The sequence below is a fragment of the Strongylocentrotus purpuratus genome, unplaced genomic scaffold, assembly GCF_000002235.5.
Source record: "Strongylocentrotus purpuratus isolate Spur 01 unplaced genomic scaffold, Spur_5.0 spur5_scaffold_15, whole genome shotgun sequence".
NCBI classification, from domain to species: domain Eukaryota; kingdom Metazoa; phylum Echinodermata; class Echinoidea; order Camarodonta; family Strongylocentrotidae; genus Strongylocentrotus; species Strongylocentrotus purpuratus.
The window spans coordinates 33587888-33606781 of NW_022145600.1; the positions used below are offsets into that span (position 1 = coordinate 33587888).

General features: G+C 36.8%; 1 protein-coding gene across 4 annotated transcripts; it reads right to left on the reverse strand.

Annotated features, from left to right (window-relative positions):
- Positions 1-90: 90 nt before the first annotated feature.
- LOC100889714 (transcription factor COE2-like) lies at positions 91-18676 on the reverse strand. Of its 4 annotated transcripts, none has more exons than XM_030986266.1 (9): positions 18305-18676; positions 17747-17867; positions 15859-15989; positions 13383-13598; positions 12438-12609; positions 10405-10584; positions 7020-7265; positions 6340-6387; positions 91-4733 (listed from the first exon to the last, which is right to left on the reverse strand). In XM_030986266.1, the coding sequence occupies exons 1-9, from the start codon at positions 18317-18319 to the stop codon at positions 4621-4623; spliced, it is 1242 nt and encodes a 413-aa protein (XP_030842126.1). In that variant the 5' UTR covers positions 18320-18676; the 3' UTR covers positions 91-4620. The 4 variants fall into 4 exon arrangements, with proteins under 4 accessions (XP_030842126.1, XP_030842125.1, XP_030842127.1 ...); XM_030986265.1 differs by having other exon boundaries at positions 15859-16031; positions 18305-18675; XM_030986267.1 differs by lacking the exon at positions 6340-6387 and having other exon boundaries at positions 15859-16031; positions 18305-18674.
- Positions 18677-18894: the final 218 nt, after the last annotated feature.

An 18894-nucleotide genomic window follows, 5' to 3' on the forward strand; every position in this document is an offset into this window, starting at 1 on the left:
ATCAACCATCAATTCCTAGATATCTTTTTTTGTAATGTAACACTTATTTAAAATGAAGAATTCTTCAACATATGAGCCACACACTTCTAGTTTTGTCTTGATATGTATTCACCATTGAATTTATTCATCATTAAAACACCAAGACATAAAGACACATACAAGTATGCAAAGTGAGAAGCGAGTTTTACATTTCTTTCCTTCCCTTCTCTCAAAACTCATAATTATTAAAGACAGCCATTTTTACAAGCATGATCATATTTTTTCTTAACATAATTCACAATACTTCTCATATCAAAATTGGGAAAATGGTGCAAAAGAAAAGGACTAAACTCTCCACTTTGGCAGCCCAGTAGATCGATAAACCAAGGAGAAAGTGTTATATAAAAAACTATGTACATTACAGTTAAACAGAGTAATCTAAAAGGAATACTGAACATTTCTTGTCATAGTCTGTAACTACTCGTCAAACGCACATAACCCATCTCCTGTATGTGAACGGGTTAAGGCATTCTCCATGACGTGGTCTATTATGGTACACTACAAACTACAAGCTGTCTACAGGTGGTGCGCTCACATATGGTTAATATTTCAAACACGGACACCTACTGCAGCTCTGCTCTACATCATCCAGCGAAGTGTAAACAAATTTGCAATGAAGGTGTCGGTGTTCCGTGCAATTAAAAGTCCCATATGGGAACGCAATCACAGGAGTTGCCACCAATGTAATTTCACTACCGAAGTACCCTGTGTTTATATTAAAACATCAAACATGGAAAATATTGAGACAAATGAAACATCTCACTCACTCTCACTTTCTCTCCTTTCACTTCGTCTCTCTCGTGTTTTAATAAACGAGATAATAGGCGAGGTTCATTTGGTGGGTTAAATCTGTCATATTTGCATCAATATATATGACTATCTACTCATTAATTAAGCATAACAATATGATGTTTGAGTCTATGAAGTATAAAGAAATACAACACACTCAACTCCTTACTATCTTCTACAATTAATCAAGTACATTGACATGCACTTATAGGGCAACAAGGGCTTCACAACATTTCTGACAATTTTAAAAACAATTGCAATTTTCGATACAAATCACATTTTAGACAAACAAAATTTAGAGGAAAATAAGCATACAACCCTTGCTGCCCTAATGTTGAATTTTTGAACTGTTATACAACGACTCTAAGAATGTACAAGTTTTGCCATGGTGACACAACGTTGGCCCTGAGCATGGAATTCAATAGTTTGTTTTTTTGTATTTCATTGACACAATCATCTTGATTCAAACTAGAGCGAAAACACCAGTTTAAATCACTTCTTTAAACAAAAAATAACAACATAGAACACGATTGTCCATTCCAAATGAATGGACGTTAAGTAATACTGAATTCTGTCTGCATTTTAGTTTTATACTTTTGATATATATTCACAAAACTAAACAAAAATGGCAATGAAGTGTGTGACATTACATAAAAAAGCATAGGTTCAAAGTTCATCATACCGGTATCTAAATTTAGGATAACAATTAAACCTGTAATGTGGTGATCAAGGAATTAATGAAAGATTTACTGCTTTGCCTTCCCTCTTTAAATAGAAAACTCCTATCCCTTATGAATGAGTTCTCATGAAATGGGTGAGAAAATTTGATTTGGTTAGTAAGAAAATTTAATAGAACCTTGCATTTAACGAGGTTTCCTTACTTTCTAAGAAATGCCATATCTATATTTCTATTGAGACAAAGGGGTCAATGGGGATTCACAGGTTTAATTTGGGATGTTGTTTATGATAGCGAGCTCTTAAAGTGATGATGAAAACTTTACTTGTGTTTGACATCAATGACACTACAATGAAATTGTCATGTTGGAATGGTTTTATCATGTGATAGAAAGGAAAAAAAAGTTTATCAAAAAATCACATTCCTTTTTAAATTTCCTGTGAAAACTTACCATACATTGCAAATCAGAATAGGTATGCATATGTCAGGGATTGATTTACAAGATTATTAAATACAAAGTGAGAATATAATCTTGAGACTTCAATATGAAAAAATAGTAATAATAGCAATATAAATGTATTGCATAAATTGAAATGAGCAAGTCAATAAATAATGAATACTACATTTATTTCACCATCAAATTATCCTCATTCAAAAGAATAACAAATATTGGATAGTTAGCATGAATACCACAGATTGAATACAGCTTATTTGGGCTATCTATCAATGAATACTGTCAATGGCATTATTCTTTCTTTCTTGTGTTATTTTTACTGCTTTATCACCCTGATTGTTCAAATCGTGTGCAAGATATTCAAAAGAGGAGTTAAAAGATTTATTATAATGCACCTATTTTTACTTATCTAATAATCCTGAATCTATTTATAAGTGTTTAAAATAAGTGGGAAAAAATAGATGATGTAACTTGAATGAAAATGTTGGAATAGAGAACTATGAATTTGGAATAAAATTTGACAAATGTGGACATGAAATATACTGTTGTTATTGAAACGTACAGAAGTGTTTTTTTTTTTAATCTCTGAGTTGATGAACGTCATACCACTGTACGTTAAAAGGAGTTTTGTCACTAAGTACGTTTTTCTCATCTAGTTCATCGATTTTGAGCATCTTTTGGCAGATATCTAATGACAAAAATAATGAAAAGACATAAAATGCAGCACTTTGCTTTGATTTAAGAGGTTGAAATATATATTGGTACGAACTCGGAATGGACTTTAGATATTGAACTCTTCAACACAAATAAAACTGATGCTAAAAAGAGACATATTAAAAAAAAATTGAACCACATGATTTAGAGATTACAGGTTTACAAAGGACAGGTATACATTTATAAATCTTCACAGATTACGAAAGCAAAATAACAGGATTGAACCAACTCGATATATAGAATATATATAAATATAAATATATACAATGATTTTGGTGTGTCTTGTCTCCTTCAGAGTTCTATGAATACACAAATCCTTTCTAAAAAAATTGACTGATTGTGTACATGGACAACACCTATACCCATCTACATGGCAATATTACTACACAGATATAATCGTTACATTTCACAGGTTGATTTTTCTTCCGTCATAACTACAAGATAAAACTTTTCTTTGTACAATTCGGGACAACATTGGGCTAGCTAGAAATGCAGCCTATCGTCTTTCATTTCATTATCATCTATCAAATGCATTTTGCTAAAAATCTTGCGTCACCTCTCTCGCTCTCTCTTTCACACTTGTTTCTATTCATCATGCTTTATGTCCTATTTACAAACATTACCTTACAGTATAAATACCATTTTTGTACATTTTGGCAAGCACCAGTTTTCATGATTTTTTTTTCTGTCCACATTTCCCCTCTTGTAAGCAAAAGCAATGGAGGCAGTATTAATAACAAACATAATAAATAATACAGATGCACATTTGAAACTACAACTATTTTGGTCATATCGTTTTCATTGCCTTCTCTCATCTTGCTGCTTTCAACTTTGCTCCTTAATATTTTGGTCATGACTATCTAATTCCGTTCACAAGGGTAATATAATCAAACAAAAATTACACCTAATCATTTAGATTAGATCATTGAGACACTTCCAACAGGAATCAGATATCAAACTACATTTCCATTTTCAGTCCAAGATGATTCCAATCAATTTAACATTTGCTTTATGACACTCCATCTTCGTTCCCTACGTAAGTTTATTTTGTTATAATATCATCATAAGCAGAATAATGCTTGTGTTTCAATAAATGAGAAGTTCATAATCCCCATAATATGTCTGTTTGGAGCCAGAAGGGTGCTAATTTTGTGTTGAAACTTCGATTAACCCCCTTCTGAATGACTTACATGTACTCTTGACCACAGAGTGACCCCACAAAAACCTGCCATGATTACCATTGCTGCTGAAAATGCCCCTCAATTTGGAACCGGCTCCCAAACTAGCCAGCATTTCCAGCTGGTAATCAGCAGGGTTTGAGGGTTTCGGGCGTGGCCATACCCCCCTTGTACCCCTTGGGATCACCCCTCATCATTCTCGTTAAGCTCGTTCAGCCTTGCCCGCATTACTAAATCACCAACCGGTAAAATGAGAAAACTCTGATCTCAACACAAGCCTCTGCTCTGCTCTGCCAATCTTGCTTCTCAAAAGAACATACTTTAGTTGGTCACATGCAAGTATCTCAGAGTCTTTTTGAGAGACTTGTTTACTTGTTTGTATTGGTGAGTTTAGTTAAGTGCACATTCATGATATAAAGATATGAACAAGAAGCTGGGAATGAGTTGATTCCAGTTGCACTATCATCAGAGGAATATTGACGATAGCCTTATAAAACCTAAAGCTACTTTCTTTTGTAAATTGTTATCAGTTGGAGGTATAAGGTATTTATGGTTGAGAATACCATTTCGTTTCCATTCAAGTATGGAAAAAATGCTTTCCGCTTCATTCTGAGCTGTTAAAATCATCTCCATGATTATCCACCAGTCTCTTTGCAGTTCAAACTTTGTCGTCCGCGCACTGCAGAAAAATGTCAACTAACTGAGTCCTCTCTTTTCTCCTGATAAGTTTGATTGTTCCATTCAGTCTGCCTTGCTGTTTTTATCGGTTCTCATTTGCCTGGACTATCGATGTGACTGCTGTACGCCGATGCGCTACAGGTCGGCAGAGCGAAGGGGCCTCCTACACTGCAGAAAGATGGCGGTGACATCATTGCAGCGTTTCCTAATGCACAGTCAAGAGAAACAAGAAAGCGAACGTTGATAAGTGGGTTGTTGTCCACCAGAACAAAATAATGGTTTAGCAAATAACATTCCACAGATACGAGTAGAATATTGGAAACAGGGTTTGATTTGATCTAAAGTTCAACATGAAATTTCCATTTCTAGAAGGAACATCCTAAACTATAAATTACCAACTGTAATTTGTCAAATGAGCAGGAAAATGAAGTCAATACTTGCATTTGTGCTCAAAAACATTTCAATAAATAAAATAATAGATGTTTTATACGCAGAAGCTATAATGTGTATTTCATATTGAACAATATACCAGTATGTACCGATGATGGAGGGAGAGAATCCCATGGCAAATGAGATGTAGAGTAAATCTTGATTCAGATTTAAGGGGAAATCAGACAAATATTGTGAAAGTTATGAGTTTTTAAAAGTTGTAATCACTATAGGTATGGGCTCTCCAAGTTGGCTGAATCAGTAATGTCTCTGTGATATAGTGGAGGACAACTTTCACATTCGTTCCAACACACAAAATGACTAAAATGTCAATTTCTCAAAAATGAATAATTCTGTAGAATCGATTCTCTTTAGAGTACCTATAATAATATGCTATAAATAATAGATTTTGAGTAGTGCCACAAGGAAGAAGGCATTTAAGAGAAAAACAGAAATTTATATTTTTGTACACGACAAATGGTACAGTTATCCATGACTACATCACAATCCACTGACCGAACTGCCAATTTAAGATTTGCAGAGATTTAGTGATTTCATATTTAGAATATTCATAACTTTCTTATTATTGGTCTGATTTATTTCAAACTTTTGCCATATGTATCATATTTTCAGCTCTCATACAAATGAACTTATTACAAGGGTTGGATTGCCCTTTAAAGTATATGAATGATGTTAGGAGTTCCTTGCTGTGGAAACTAATGTATTATATGATGAAAGAAACAGGAACAAGACAGAGAGAAGGGTGGCTGGAACAATGATGAAAAGCTTCCAACTACTAGCTGCCCGATAACTATTGGACTAGGATTACAGAAGTCTATGAAATGGAAACATAATGGATGAAATATAATATATGGACTTTATCAAAGCAAAGTGATTTGGAGAAAAGGGGAGAATTGAGCACTGAATTGACCATAGCTCGAAATAAAGTGTTTTTGGCAGGGAGAGAGAAAGATACAAAGCAACAAACACATAAATATACATAGAGATAGAGAAAGGCAGTCTTGAAGTTGAGGTTAAAACCAAAGGATGTATTTTCAGACTGAGGTTGAGGAGAGAGATAGAGAGAAAGTTTATATATCTATTGCATGTGTACCGGTACTACATGAACTAAATAAGATATTCCTTTTTTGTATTCTTAATATCTAAGTGCATGATAATGTTAGTAATGCTCTATGTTACTGCTGCTATATGTATACCACATCAACTGTGCCCCTCATGATCTACAGGATATAGAAAACTACCATGTTTCACCAAAAATGACCAAATCTGGGCAAACTGGGTAAGTAAAGAGTATGAAAATACCAATATAGAGAACAATCAAGTTTGAATTCGATTGGCTGAGAGGATAGGAAATAAATTACTTTTCTCTTTGACTTCTTCATCATGGTAAAACCACGCACAGTAGTGTTCTGAGAAAAAGAAGAGAGAATAACAACAATGGAATTGGGACTTAATTGCAATTTTTATGTTTTAAAGAAATAATATTTATCCAAGGTTTATGTGAGTATCGTATCCCTCTTGCATAACTTCATTTGATGGTGCTATGGTGAGGTTAAAAGCTGGCATGCAAAGAATAGTTGGGCTACATGTATACACAATGAGAGAGAGCATTCCACTTGAGAAATGGATGCCTTTTGACGGAAGTTTGCAGTGTTCTTTTCTTTTAATCTAATTTAAATGTAAGTTTGAGATTTATGAAGAAAACAGCATAGCCTAATGACAAATCTCTACTTGAGCCATCCTAAGGTATGTACAGTCAAACCTGCTTTAGTGACCACCTGCCTACAAAGACCACCTGTCTACAAAGGCCACATTTATTGTTATCCCTTGAAAATGAATTCTTATTGAATCATGTACTAAATGAACCTGTCTACAAAGGCCACTTTTTGTGTTTCCCTTGGACGGTCGCTATAGACAGGTTTGACTGTATAAAAAGAGTATTTGAACTCTAAATTTTTACGTGAGAAATGGGTAACAAATAATGGTTAAGAATAGGTGATTTAGGCATGTGAGCTCATAGCTACATCAGCAATACACATACCTTGGTTGATAGCAGGCCCTGCCCCTCCTCCACCGCCCCCAACCCCAATCACACCATTGGTGGAGGGGCTTGAAGGGGAACGAACTACGGGGGCAAAGGCACTCCTCTGCTTAACGGCAGTGATCATGTTGGCGGGAGAGAAGGAGAGGGGGCCAGAGGCAGAGCCCTGGTTGCCCCCTGCCGCGGTACTGGTGGGGTGGTGGGGGGTCGGGAGGGGCGGGGAAGCGGGGATGATGGATACCGGAGCTAAGGGGTGTGGAACATACATGAACAAGCAAAGGGGTGTGGTGATAATGCAGCACATGGGGGGGGGATGATGGGACAGCAAAGGGGTGTGAATATAGTGTTGTTTGAGAAAAGAAATGTTGGTGAGAGAACCATAGTTCAGTAATGATTGTGATTTTTTTTAGTGATGATTAGTGAAGTGCCAAAAGGTGTGACGTCACCATGAATGTTAAGGAGTTTTAATGAAAGCAATGGTACAGATAAGAAAAGTATTATTGAGACCAAAGAAAAGAACATCAAGAGTGAATTGATGAAAGCCATAATTGAAGATTGCAGCAAATCATGAAACAGAATAGATGTCAACATCAGACGAGAAGAGTAAAATTTAATGAGAATGAAGGGGAAGTATTTAAAAAATGATAAGAATAATGAATGAGTGATATTAATAGATTAAATCATAGGAAAAAGGGAAGTATGAGTTAACAGTTAGTTGAAAATTCATTTGCAAATGATAGGGAAAAGGATAAGATTATCAAAGGGAAGCAAAGAAAAACAAACAGAAAAGAGCATTAAGCTTTTGGTGAGAAAAAAAATAATGAAGCCTTAGAAAGACCCAACATCAATCAAAGATGGTGAAAAGATGGAAATTACTGCATAAATTCTTTCTTTAAGAAGTATAAGAATGATTAGAATTATGAGGAGAATTAGACCTTTCCACCATATAGATACAAGTATAGAATGTGATAGATTATTTTGATGGAATTCCAGGTGCGAGATTGAGAATATTATTAAATTATAACACTCAATACACCATTGGCAATAAAGGGGTTGTATGTAAGTTCAATTCTGAAGAGAAAAGAAAGGAGGACACATTTTTGTACAACATCACTTCTTAAATATATCATAAACATATGACCGAAGGAAAAATTGTGTTTCTATGTCTTAATATCTTATCAAGAGGAAAAGATCTAGATAATCAGTTTCCGGGGACTGATTAGAAGTGTGAACTTTTGATTCTCATCTGCAGCTGGCACTAATTCAATGGGTTTAAAGAGACGGACTCTTAATTTGTGGGAGCTGTTCCCACGATTGGCATTGACACACGGGGGATGTGAATCAGCTCATATTATAGCTAGCCAGGGGAATTCAAAAGATTTCTATCACGTTCGCAAAAGGGCAAACAGAATAAGAAGTTTGAATTAACAAGTCTAAGATCACTTCAGATGCAAAGCAAATGCGAGGAAAAGTGGAAATAAGATTGCCTTCGGCTCTCTGTGAATGAACTTGATTCGAGGTTTTAAAAATGAAATAGAAAAGAAATCATTGACACCAAATTATAAGAGATAGGACAAGCGTGTATGTGGATGAATAAAATCATAGATTAAGGGGTACATATGGAACTGTGAAAATCTTAGATTGATTGGAAAGATAAATTCACCTTTGACACAAAAGGAGAGAAACAGGAAGTAGGGTTGATGGGGAAACATGGCCACAAGGATGTACGACAAGTTTGTGGGGGAAACACGGGTGCTCTCTGATCAGATCTACCCCTTCCCTGACCCATACAGAAGTTCAATCAGTCCAAATAATTTTTTTTTGAGACCTAAAGCCAGTAGCATGGCCAGGGTTTTTTTTTTACGAGGGCATGGCTGGTAAATCGTAGGATTCCATTGTATTGAAACAATGAGGTATGAAAAGGTCGTATTTATTGTTAAACCGACAAGTAACCAACTATTTCAGATCACAGAGGGTGCCAAGACCCCTTTGCCCCTCACCCCCCCCCCCTCCCACCAGGCTACGCCTTGACTACACAATTTTATATTTTAAGGCCACTTCTACAGGAAGCAAAAAGGTATATAATCTACATTTTCTTGTTCTAATGCTTCTTTGCTATATATGCCTGACTTCAAAATGTTTTCATTCCTGCCCACCAACCGAAAGTATCTATCTACCTTTTTTCTAAGTATGACCCCCCACCCCCAACCCCTTCACTAAGAATAAGAAAACAACATTTATATTTTAGCCAACCTACTAGAAGAATAAAGAAACATGTTCTAAAACTTTCTTGTTGCCGTTGTGCTGTTGTTGTTTGGTATTATCAGCGTTTCATTCTTTTTTAGAATATTTACGCCTTTGACTTAAAAAAAAAAATCTATTTGTAAATTTGTACTCTTTAAAATCATAGTTTTTTGATAATATAATCTCAGATCCACTGGTCCATGAAAATCCCTCACCGCAATTGGCACCTTCCTGCCAGACCGGCGCGAAACGTTGCGCAATCTTCTCCCCCTTCCCCCCTCTTCTCTTATCCCTCGCACCCCTCCCCAGCACTATTTATGCAACACTTTTCACCCTTCCCTTTTGTTGATTTCTCTGTCATTCTGTGACCCATCTCCTCCCTGCATCCCAGGAGACATGGCGCAACTATTTAAACAAATCTAGCTACGCATCCTGCTTGGTAATGGTGTGTCACACACCGACCGACCGAGTAGCTAGGAATCGTCATCCCATCCAAACTCACGTAAGGATTGATGTCCAAGACTGAGCTTTACTATAGTTTGTCTGCGAGTGCGAGATTGGGACTCATTGCTTCACCTACCTGCACTATGTTCTTATTGTGACTATTTCTTGTAGAGCGAACAAACAAGCCCATTTATAAAGAAAGATGCCATCCAACAAACCTTACCCCGAGCCTAACAACTCTAAACAAATTTTCAAAGAGCATTGTAAAAGTTTTGAGGAGATAACTAATTGCTGCCACCTTTTAAAGATGTGATGGGAGTGCAATTAAAGTCTCATTTAGTTCACCTGAATTCACACAAAAGGGTTTAAAAAATAGTGTGCAAAGCGGTATGTGATTTGTGATGTCTTGCAGGTAGTAGCTGAGGAAAGAGAAGTCAAAGACTTCATCCCGGTGTCAATTCCTTACAAGCTTTTAGGAAAGGTACATTTCATCTGTTTAGAGCCAGAAGGTTGTTAACTCGTATCATTCTACAAAGAATGAACGCTTTTCTGGCTCCAAACAGAAGATTCACCAGTTGTTCCTTTAGCAAGTTTGTCTGTTTGCGTGTGACTTGTGCAATTTCATTTTTACTGATGACATCTAGCAATGGTAATCACTTGTGAGTGAGAGAAGTTGAGAGAAGTGGTTGTGACTTACTTGCAGCACCGTTGAAGATACTTGAGGAGGACGGGACGCCCATGTTGGCGCTAGGGTACCCGTTGAGTGCCGATGACCCGGAGTAGGAACTGGGGCTTCCCCCGCTACTGTGGGGCGTGGACAAACCCGAGGAGTAACCCCTGGGTGATAGCGTACTGCTTGGCTGCACTCGTGAGAAACCTAGCAGAGGATGACGTGCAAAGGAGAGAAAAGATAGAAATGTAATTATTTCGGGCTTTGGAAAGAATTTAAAGTGCCAATTATTTTAAACATCTGTTTAATGATCATATTCTGCAATAGCCCCCGCTGAACTCATATGCCTATAATTTGGTTTGATTTGCTTTTATATATCTTACAGTCATTATTTATCTGAACTGATATCTATCAACATTGTACATTTTATGGATTCTGATTGGCACAAAGTTTTGAATCTTTATTTAAATTTCAACAACAATAGAAATATAGGGAAAGACAACTAGAGAAGTTAATAGTATCTTTCAGATAAAATGTATCAAAGAATATGACAGAAGAGATATCAGGAAAGGGGTAAAGTATCTCATTGATATAAAAGAATGATAAACACGATTGGTAAAACAACGTGGCATAGATGTATCTACTTGTCAAAGGGCGAATGAGCTCAAACTAAATCAAGCTTGATTCCAAGAAAAAATGATTATTCACATTAAGCTTGACATCAACAAGTCATGACAATACAGTTCTGAAAGTGTGACCAATGCTGAAAGCACAAAAGAAAACTATGGATGTGGGGGGGGGGGGGGGGAGAGGGGGGGGTAAGAGACGGCAATCAAGTTGAACGGTAGGGGAGAGGAAGGGAACGGGAGGCCCCCAACAAAATGGCTGGAATAATACAATGGCGATTCCCAGTGGAACGGTGTGACAAGCGCCAGAGTTTGGGTTTTTATACAGGTATCTTGACTCACTTCCCCCTCAAATTAAATCTGGGGCTATTATGTTCCTAGCAACACTGGTTTCGCATCTTGCGGGCCAAAGCGATGACAAATTTGTTCAAACATGAGTTCTGGTAATGGAACTTGGCAAGGCTGGCCAGATGGAGGCTGCGACAAGAACGCGCCGAAAATTACAAACACGTTTTTCTGCCACCGATGCGTAAAGTGAGAGAAAAAAGGGGGAATCCTTGACTGAGAGGAGTCTCTAGGAAAGGAGAGGGGGGATTTAAGATTACTCGAGCCACAAGGAAATCTAACAGCTCCAAGCCCTTAGTACGGGGTAAAAGACCTTTCATCGGTTATTCTTTCCAAAGTAACAAACTGCATGAGTCGCGTAGGCAAAGGCCGGACCTAAGATATGAAACCCATCACTCTCCTCTTTAGTGATATCAGTTCCTGTCTTTTAATTGATTCCTGTAACCATCTTAGGACCATGCCAATGTGTTTCATATAACATGCTACGTCTCAATCATATCAACATGAGGTCATCGGGCGTATGGTGGATTATCAATTATCGTTTTGTCTCCCGACAGCTCCGATGTGACTATGAGAGCCCCCGTTCTTCGACAAGGGCCATAAATTAAGTTTGATCATTTAATTGTGTACCAGCTGTACTCCAAGGAAAGCAAAATGGATCAAACATGTCCAGATTGTCATCTCTCTCTCTCTCTCTCTCACTCCCTTGCGACAATTAATTTGTCAACAATGACTACTTGTTGCCATCTCCAAGCTTTGTCATGTAATGAGAAAAGGCCACGATATGACCTAGAAATTGGAGCACACCTGTACAGACAGGTGATGAGACAGTTTGACGTTTTAAAGTCCTAGTAAGATTTACAAAACTGATAAAATTGGCAATCATGATACTTAGCTTCTTATACAAAGTTCTATCTAAAAGTACGAGTATAGGCTAATTCTTTAATCTCTGAAAGCAGCGACTGTTTTACTTTTGAAAGATTTTACAAACCACAGAATTTGAGTTCGTCCATTGCCTTTGTAATCATTCTACTTAGGTTTGCTGACATAACACCTTCTTAATCTCTGTATGATTCCCTTATTTCTCACCTGAATGTTGGTCACTTTCGTGTTCTAGCTGGCTACCGAAAGAGTTCATGGGTACTAGACTACCGGAGCTGTTGTTGAGGGCGGGTGATCGGGGCGGCCCAATGGGGAGTTGATTCCTTGGCATACTATACAAGGCCTCTGCCAGATCCGCTGCTCGCTTCAGAATGATTTCCTGCATTCGGGAGGAAAAGGAGAAACAATCCACTATCTGGTACTGATTCAGAGAATCGCAAACACTAATTTGGTAGTCACTTTGCATAAATCGTAGAGGCCTATTCGAGTCAAATGTGATTCTAATCAGTGGTAGATGTAATCCACAGATTTCGAATCTGGCATTCAACAATAATATCCGGTTGAACTGGAAATCCGTTTTTTTTTTCCTCCAAAAGTTCAAACACTTTTCACTTAATAATCAAAAGTCACTACCATAGTTTTCCAGAACTAAATCACTCTCTTCTCAAGTGTAGTTTTTCCTACTTACAAAACTTATTTTAAGTCTCAATCGTCTGGATAATCAAATAAATATACAAATCTGAAAAACATTTTCCTGGTTAACGGTCATGAACATACATGTTTTATCATGCCATCATTGCAACAAACCTTACTCCAGAATAATGGAATTGTATAGTCCCAAGTTAGCTTAAGGATGGAAAGTTTCAATGGTCGTTTGGTGTGTGAGGACAAGACAAAAGTGTCTGATACTTTTCTTATTCTTTCATCTAGTAGAAACTTCATTTTTCCTACCTTCGCAAAAGTGTCTGAAACAATTCTGATACTTCTACTTGTCAAAACCTTCTTTTTTGCTACCTTTGGACAAGTTTTCAAAACTTTTTTTTATTGTTCGACTTGGAAGAAACTTCCATCTTTCCTACATGAACCTTGGGACAAGTTTTCAAAAACTTGTTCTGATTATTATACTTGTTATAAACTTCCTTCCCCTCCTACCTTTGGCAGTCTATCTGGATCGCCAGGATGCCGCGGGACAAGCTTGCTCAGTCTTTGGAACCCGTAATCTATTGTCGGCTCTGTCAGTGAGACGTAGACGAACCTGCCTGGCGCCCCCTTGCAGAACTGCTTGGACTTGTACGACAATGTGACCTCCACCACCCCGGGGATGTGTCGGGGTGGGGTTTGTACTCTGATGGCGTGGGGGGTGATGAGCTGAGAGAGAAATGGAAAGAGACATAGAGATTGAGTTTTTTATTGAGTTTGATTGCATTTTGAATCAATAACTTTATCAAATATTAAGATGACATACAGTATTACTGCTGCATAAGAGGTATAGGATACAACCTGTCTCTTCCAAAAACCAAAACACAAAAAATATCATATTCATTCCGACATTCAAATAAAGTTTGAATTAAGATTAATGTAAATCAAAATGGGAGGATAATTAAAATATTAAAACATCAAAAAAGCCTTGGATGGAAATAACATCACCTAATCTAAGGCATTTATTTAGTATATATGTATAATCTGCTTTTGTAAGAGAAATATTGAGCTCATACTGGTACTAAAAAAAGTCCCTATCCCACACAAGGAGGTCATTCATTCCTCTCTGTTCTTCTGGGTGTTATCTACAAGGGTGGAGGAAATTTCATAAATTAGCTAGATGATTATGAGTGGGAACTGTGATCTCCTAAACAAGACGTTTTAACAGGATAAATGACATGTCACCTATCCTTTACAAGCAAGCCCTGTGTGTGGCTTTGGGTTGCCTGCCTGCCCGTATCCTCTGGGTGGTGCAGGTCATTAACGAGGGAGGAACAAGATGCACTACTCAACGAGGTCACCTTCCCTTCTACAAAACCACAACACCACCGTCACAGCTAGGCAAGCAATGACAGAGCTCAACGTGAGGAACGTTATGAGTAAGTGAAACTAGCTCTTAATGAGACAAAATTGGGGCATTTTTTATTTGTTTGATTGCCAGCCTTCTTTTGTATCCTTGATTCATCCTTACTCTTGTCCTGAGAACTTGATGGGGGAGGGGGAGGGGGAGTCATCCCCTCCTTAATGGAACTCCCTTAGCCCTTCAGAGACACCCCACTTGGGAATGTCCTTAAACTTTCCATCCCCCGCCTCCAAATACTTATGAAACTTTAAAATATTTCTAAATTTATTAATAAAATTGATATACACAGATATATATTATTAGAAAGTCCAAGGCAAGACAATGTGACATTTATATATACACTGACCTCAGATTAAAAAGAAATCAATTCCAGGTCATAAATTATAGTTTGAAGACAAAGTTGTGTCAATTGCCCATGAATTTTTTCAAATATTTATCTCATTTTTTGGATGATTGTATAAAGTTAAGGTAGATAAATGATAATAGATAAGACAGGTAGATAGATACTGATAGATACAGGTCGATAGATATGGGAAGATAGACATCAGAGAAAAAGACCTAGAGAAGAAGATATAAATGCCATATCTATCAACCTACAGATTTAAAGATTTGCAGGCAACTAGATATAAATAGACATACAGACAAACATTTACATAGGTAAAGATAAAACTAACAGACCGGAGAGATATATTACATTTAAAGTGTCTTTAAAATCTGTCCTTCCCCACAAAGATTCTTCTGTAACAAAACGTTTCTTCTAGTTCCTTTTACAAGTTTACACTCTCCCTTCTGACTAATAAACTCTCCATTTCCTCGCTATCAGACACCCAGAGACAAACCTCCGCCCACTAGCCCTTGCCCTTCTTTCTCTCTCTCTGTCTACATCTCTCTCCCTCTCTCTCTCTCTCTCTCTCTCTCTCTCTCTCTCTCTCTCTGTCTCTGTCTCCCTGTCATCCTCAGACTTGGTCTTGATCTCGTTAATCACTTATCTCGCTCCTCTTGCATGTCTTCTGGTCTTCATTCACCCCCTCCCTCTCTCTCTCTCCCTCTCCCCATTTTCTTCATTTAATTTCTTCTTTTATGAGTGGCATTTCTGACCTTGCCAGACATACTAACTGTCAGGAACAATTACTGCAATGTGAACGGCTATGATTGTATTAAAGAGCCGAGTCACTGGGGGCAATGCTCTGGTCCAATGGCACAGTCTTCATTTCTCAGATCACTATGCACACTTTGAAGTCATTGATTGATCATTCAAAGTATGTTCACGCACACACAAAACATGCGCTTAATTCTTATCTATTCTTTAAATTTATTTTTAATCATTTGACATCTTATAAATTTTCATTAAGAGGGATTATACCTAACACCTTCATTAATCATATCACTAAATTTGTGGGCAAAAAAAGATATATTCAGGCTACATCCGATGTCTTCATTTTTATTGAGTGTGCGTTTTTTGTTTGTTTTTTGGTCATGTTTTAACTGGAATTACATAGAAAATGTATTTTACCCAACCACTTGAATCAAGTTTATAATCCCTCATCATCCTCTCAGCATCCTTACCTCACTCCAGACGATCATGCTGCCAAAGACGACCTGGAGTCCGTCGAAGAAGTTGTCGCCGACGATGATGACAGTGGCGCCCCCTGTTGTCCATCCTTCGCTAGGGCTGATTGCCTTGATGCACGGCGTAGCTGTGGGGTACGCACAGTTCCAGAGAGGGTAATGGGAGGTACCTGTTTATATTTACACAACGTACGCCATGCTCTAAAAAGTCTTTTCATGCAGAAATCATAACAATGTTTTTGGTTTATGTTTATGGTGTGCCATTCGGTTTAGTTTGGAAGCTGGTTCAGTGGAAAGTACTTGTTAGCAGTGTAGGGGTTAATTTAAACAAAGATCACCATTGCACATCACCTGGGGAGAGCCAGAAAGGATTTATTTCTGTGATAAAATGATACAAGTCGTCTCCCGGTTGGTAATTGTGCAAACAATGTAATGGGTGAATTAGAAAAATATGTATATAATAGAATATGATTTGAAGGTGAATAATAGTTGTGGAAAATGATTTGTTATATAGATATTAAAGATGTAAGAAATTTGATATATATTTATGCTTCCATTAGTGTTTTTATATGATTAGCTGGTGAAAAATATTCTATTCCAGGATGATATTATTTGGACAAATTATTTTGTTTAGAGGACGTTTTTTGTTGAAGTGGTAAAGGATTAATGATATTAAAAGGGAAACTATTAAGCATGCAAGAATTGATAGGGACACAAGCAACTTCATTACATGCTTTTAACACACCACTGAAACATATTTTTTTCACCTAAAAGCACACATTTTTATGTCATGAACAATTATTCTTATTATTTCTATTTAGTTCATAAAACATAATGTTCTCTGGCATACCCGTATATAAGTTCTCTAGCATATAAGAATTGTAAGTACAACTATCTTGGCATGTATAACAACTATTTATAGATTATCAATTTTGAAATCATCAGATAAATTCATTTTGACACAATAAACTTCAAACTTGATCAGAATGCCGAATGATTTTCATATCAATTTTTGTGAAAATTCAAATTAAGTTAATAAAATTTGTCCAGTAATCTTTAGCTTTTTAATAGCGATCACACATTCACTTTTCATACTTGGCTTAAAGAAAGATCTGAAGCCTACAGGAATAGTTTTTATGGTAGTGGAAAAGAGAAGACAGTAAATAGATCTTTGGATAAATCTTCAGCTTGAAAAAGTTACAAAAGAGAGCAATCTACCACCTATGTTAGAAAAAATATGAATGTTGCTTTTAAAAAGAAAGTAACGATATATTACAGTATCATAGATTTCATCAATCATCAAAGGAATTTAAGTGTTCTAATACGATTAAGAAATGCTTAAAAGGTAATGTAACGTTGGTTCTTATATTGAATAATGTATTCTGAGTTCTTTGAAAAAATGAAATGGTAAGAAAAATCATCTTCTTTTTGTCCTTTCTCTTTTTATAATTCTCTTTATCCTCTCCATAAACCATGATTTTGGGGGGCTTTTTTGTTACCTTATTTATCTTTTCCTGATCAAATAAAAGTATTACGTTCATAATTTTGTTTTATTTCCTATGTTCTTTGTTTATTTCTTCTAGTTCTTAACTTTCTTATTTATAATAATATGCATATATGTATCTAAGCAAACAAGATACCATAAAACCAGAAACATTTGCATGCATAGAAATTTCACCAAATTTTGGAAGTGGATCTGATTCACCTAAGATTCATGCCATAAAACTATTGAATCATGACTGACACCACACTCAATTTGCAATTTGTGTAGCTTCCTGCAGAGAAAATGGTTGTTGTTGAAATTGGTGAAAGTTTCATGCCATGAGGGTTTCTGGTTTTATAGTAGATGGCGCTTTCTATGTCCAGCAATGGTCAGACTACATACCTCCTTCAGACGGGTCAAGTCTTCTCGCTCTCCGGCCGTGTTTGGAGTTGTTGTGTACAAACATGTTATCGGACATGGCCAGCACATGACCATCAACATTTGGAGTTGTAGATATAACCACCTGTAAGATATTATTTGAGTAAGAGAGAGCAAGGGGAAGGGTGAGGGGAAGGGTGAGGGGAAGGGGGAGGGGTGTGGAAGGAGGGGGTAGAAAGGGGGACGGAGGGAAAGAAAGGTAGAGAGACAGTAAGAAGGAGGAAGAAGGAGAAAATGAAGTGATCATAGATATAAAAATATAAGATAAGGTATCAATTTTTCATTGCTTATATGACTTCAAGATGTAAAAATTTACTTTTTGACATCCATGACCCTCTATTATTATATTTGATTTTAGATTTTTTCGTTAAAAGAATTTTCTATCAAACTTAATTATCTTTAAAGGAAAATCCTGTGAAGTATCATGATTTTTTTTTAAATTTCAGATTTATCCTGACGAATTACATCTTTATTGTGGACAAGATTTATATAGTCTATAATATCATAAGATCTCAAACTTACCTGAAATCGACGCATATCTCTTGGATTCCCTGCATTTTTCAAGCAGTTCTGGTTGCACTTGAGGAAGAACTTGAGGAAAAATCTGCATAAATGACAAAAACAGAAAGAAACAATTAAATTGTCATCATCTAAATAAAAACAACTCTGAGGAGATCCACTAGGTAATATACAGATTTAGGGATATCTTTCTAACATGATTATCATGTTCATGACATTGGCTGAACGCGATACATTGACAGGATGTCTTCCTTTCTGCACTGGGACCTAACCAAAAGAGGATTCTCTATGTCTATTCAACAAATCCCTCTCTTGGCACCGAAGAACAGGGGGGATGATCTTGCATTGTTTCCACACACATGAAAATGGCAAGTCATCCCCCGAAAAAACTTCATGGACGTTCTGGATATATCTCCCTCCTCCCCCTTGCTCATCATCTTTTTCTTGTTTCATTCTTTCTTGCCGTGAGAGGTATGATGATGGATATGACCTTTGGATGATGCAGCTCCCAGGAGAAAGTTAGCTCAAACAACTGAATCATCTTTGCTTGGATTCAATTATCTATCCAATGGGATCTATTATTAAAACTCTGA

Bases quoted from the DNA above. Each gene is read 5' to 3' on its own strand.
- LOC100889714 (XM_030986265.1), bottom strand. The intron at 6,388-7,019 runs GTATGTGTATTG...TCTTTTTCTCAG, and splicing joins AGGGCCTGCTATCAACCAAG to AACACTACTGTGCGTGGTTT. The intron at 4,734-6,339 runs GTAATTTATTTC...ACTGTGCATTAG, and splicing joins TGAAGAAGTCAAAGAGAAAA to GAAACGCTGCAATGATGTCA.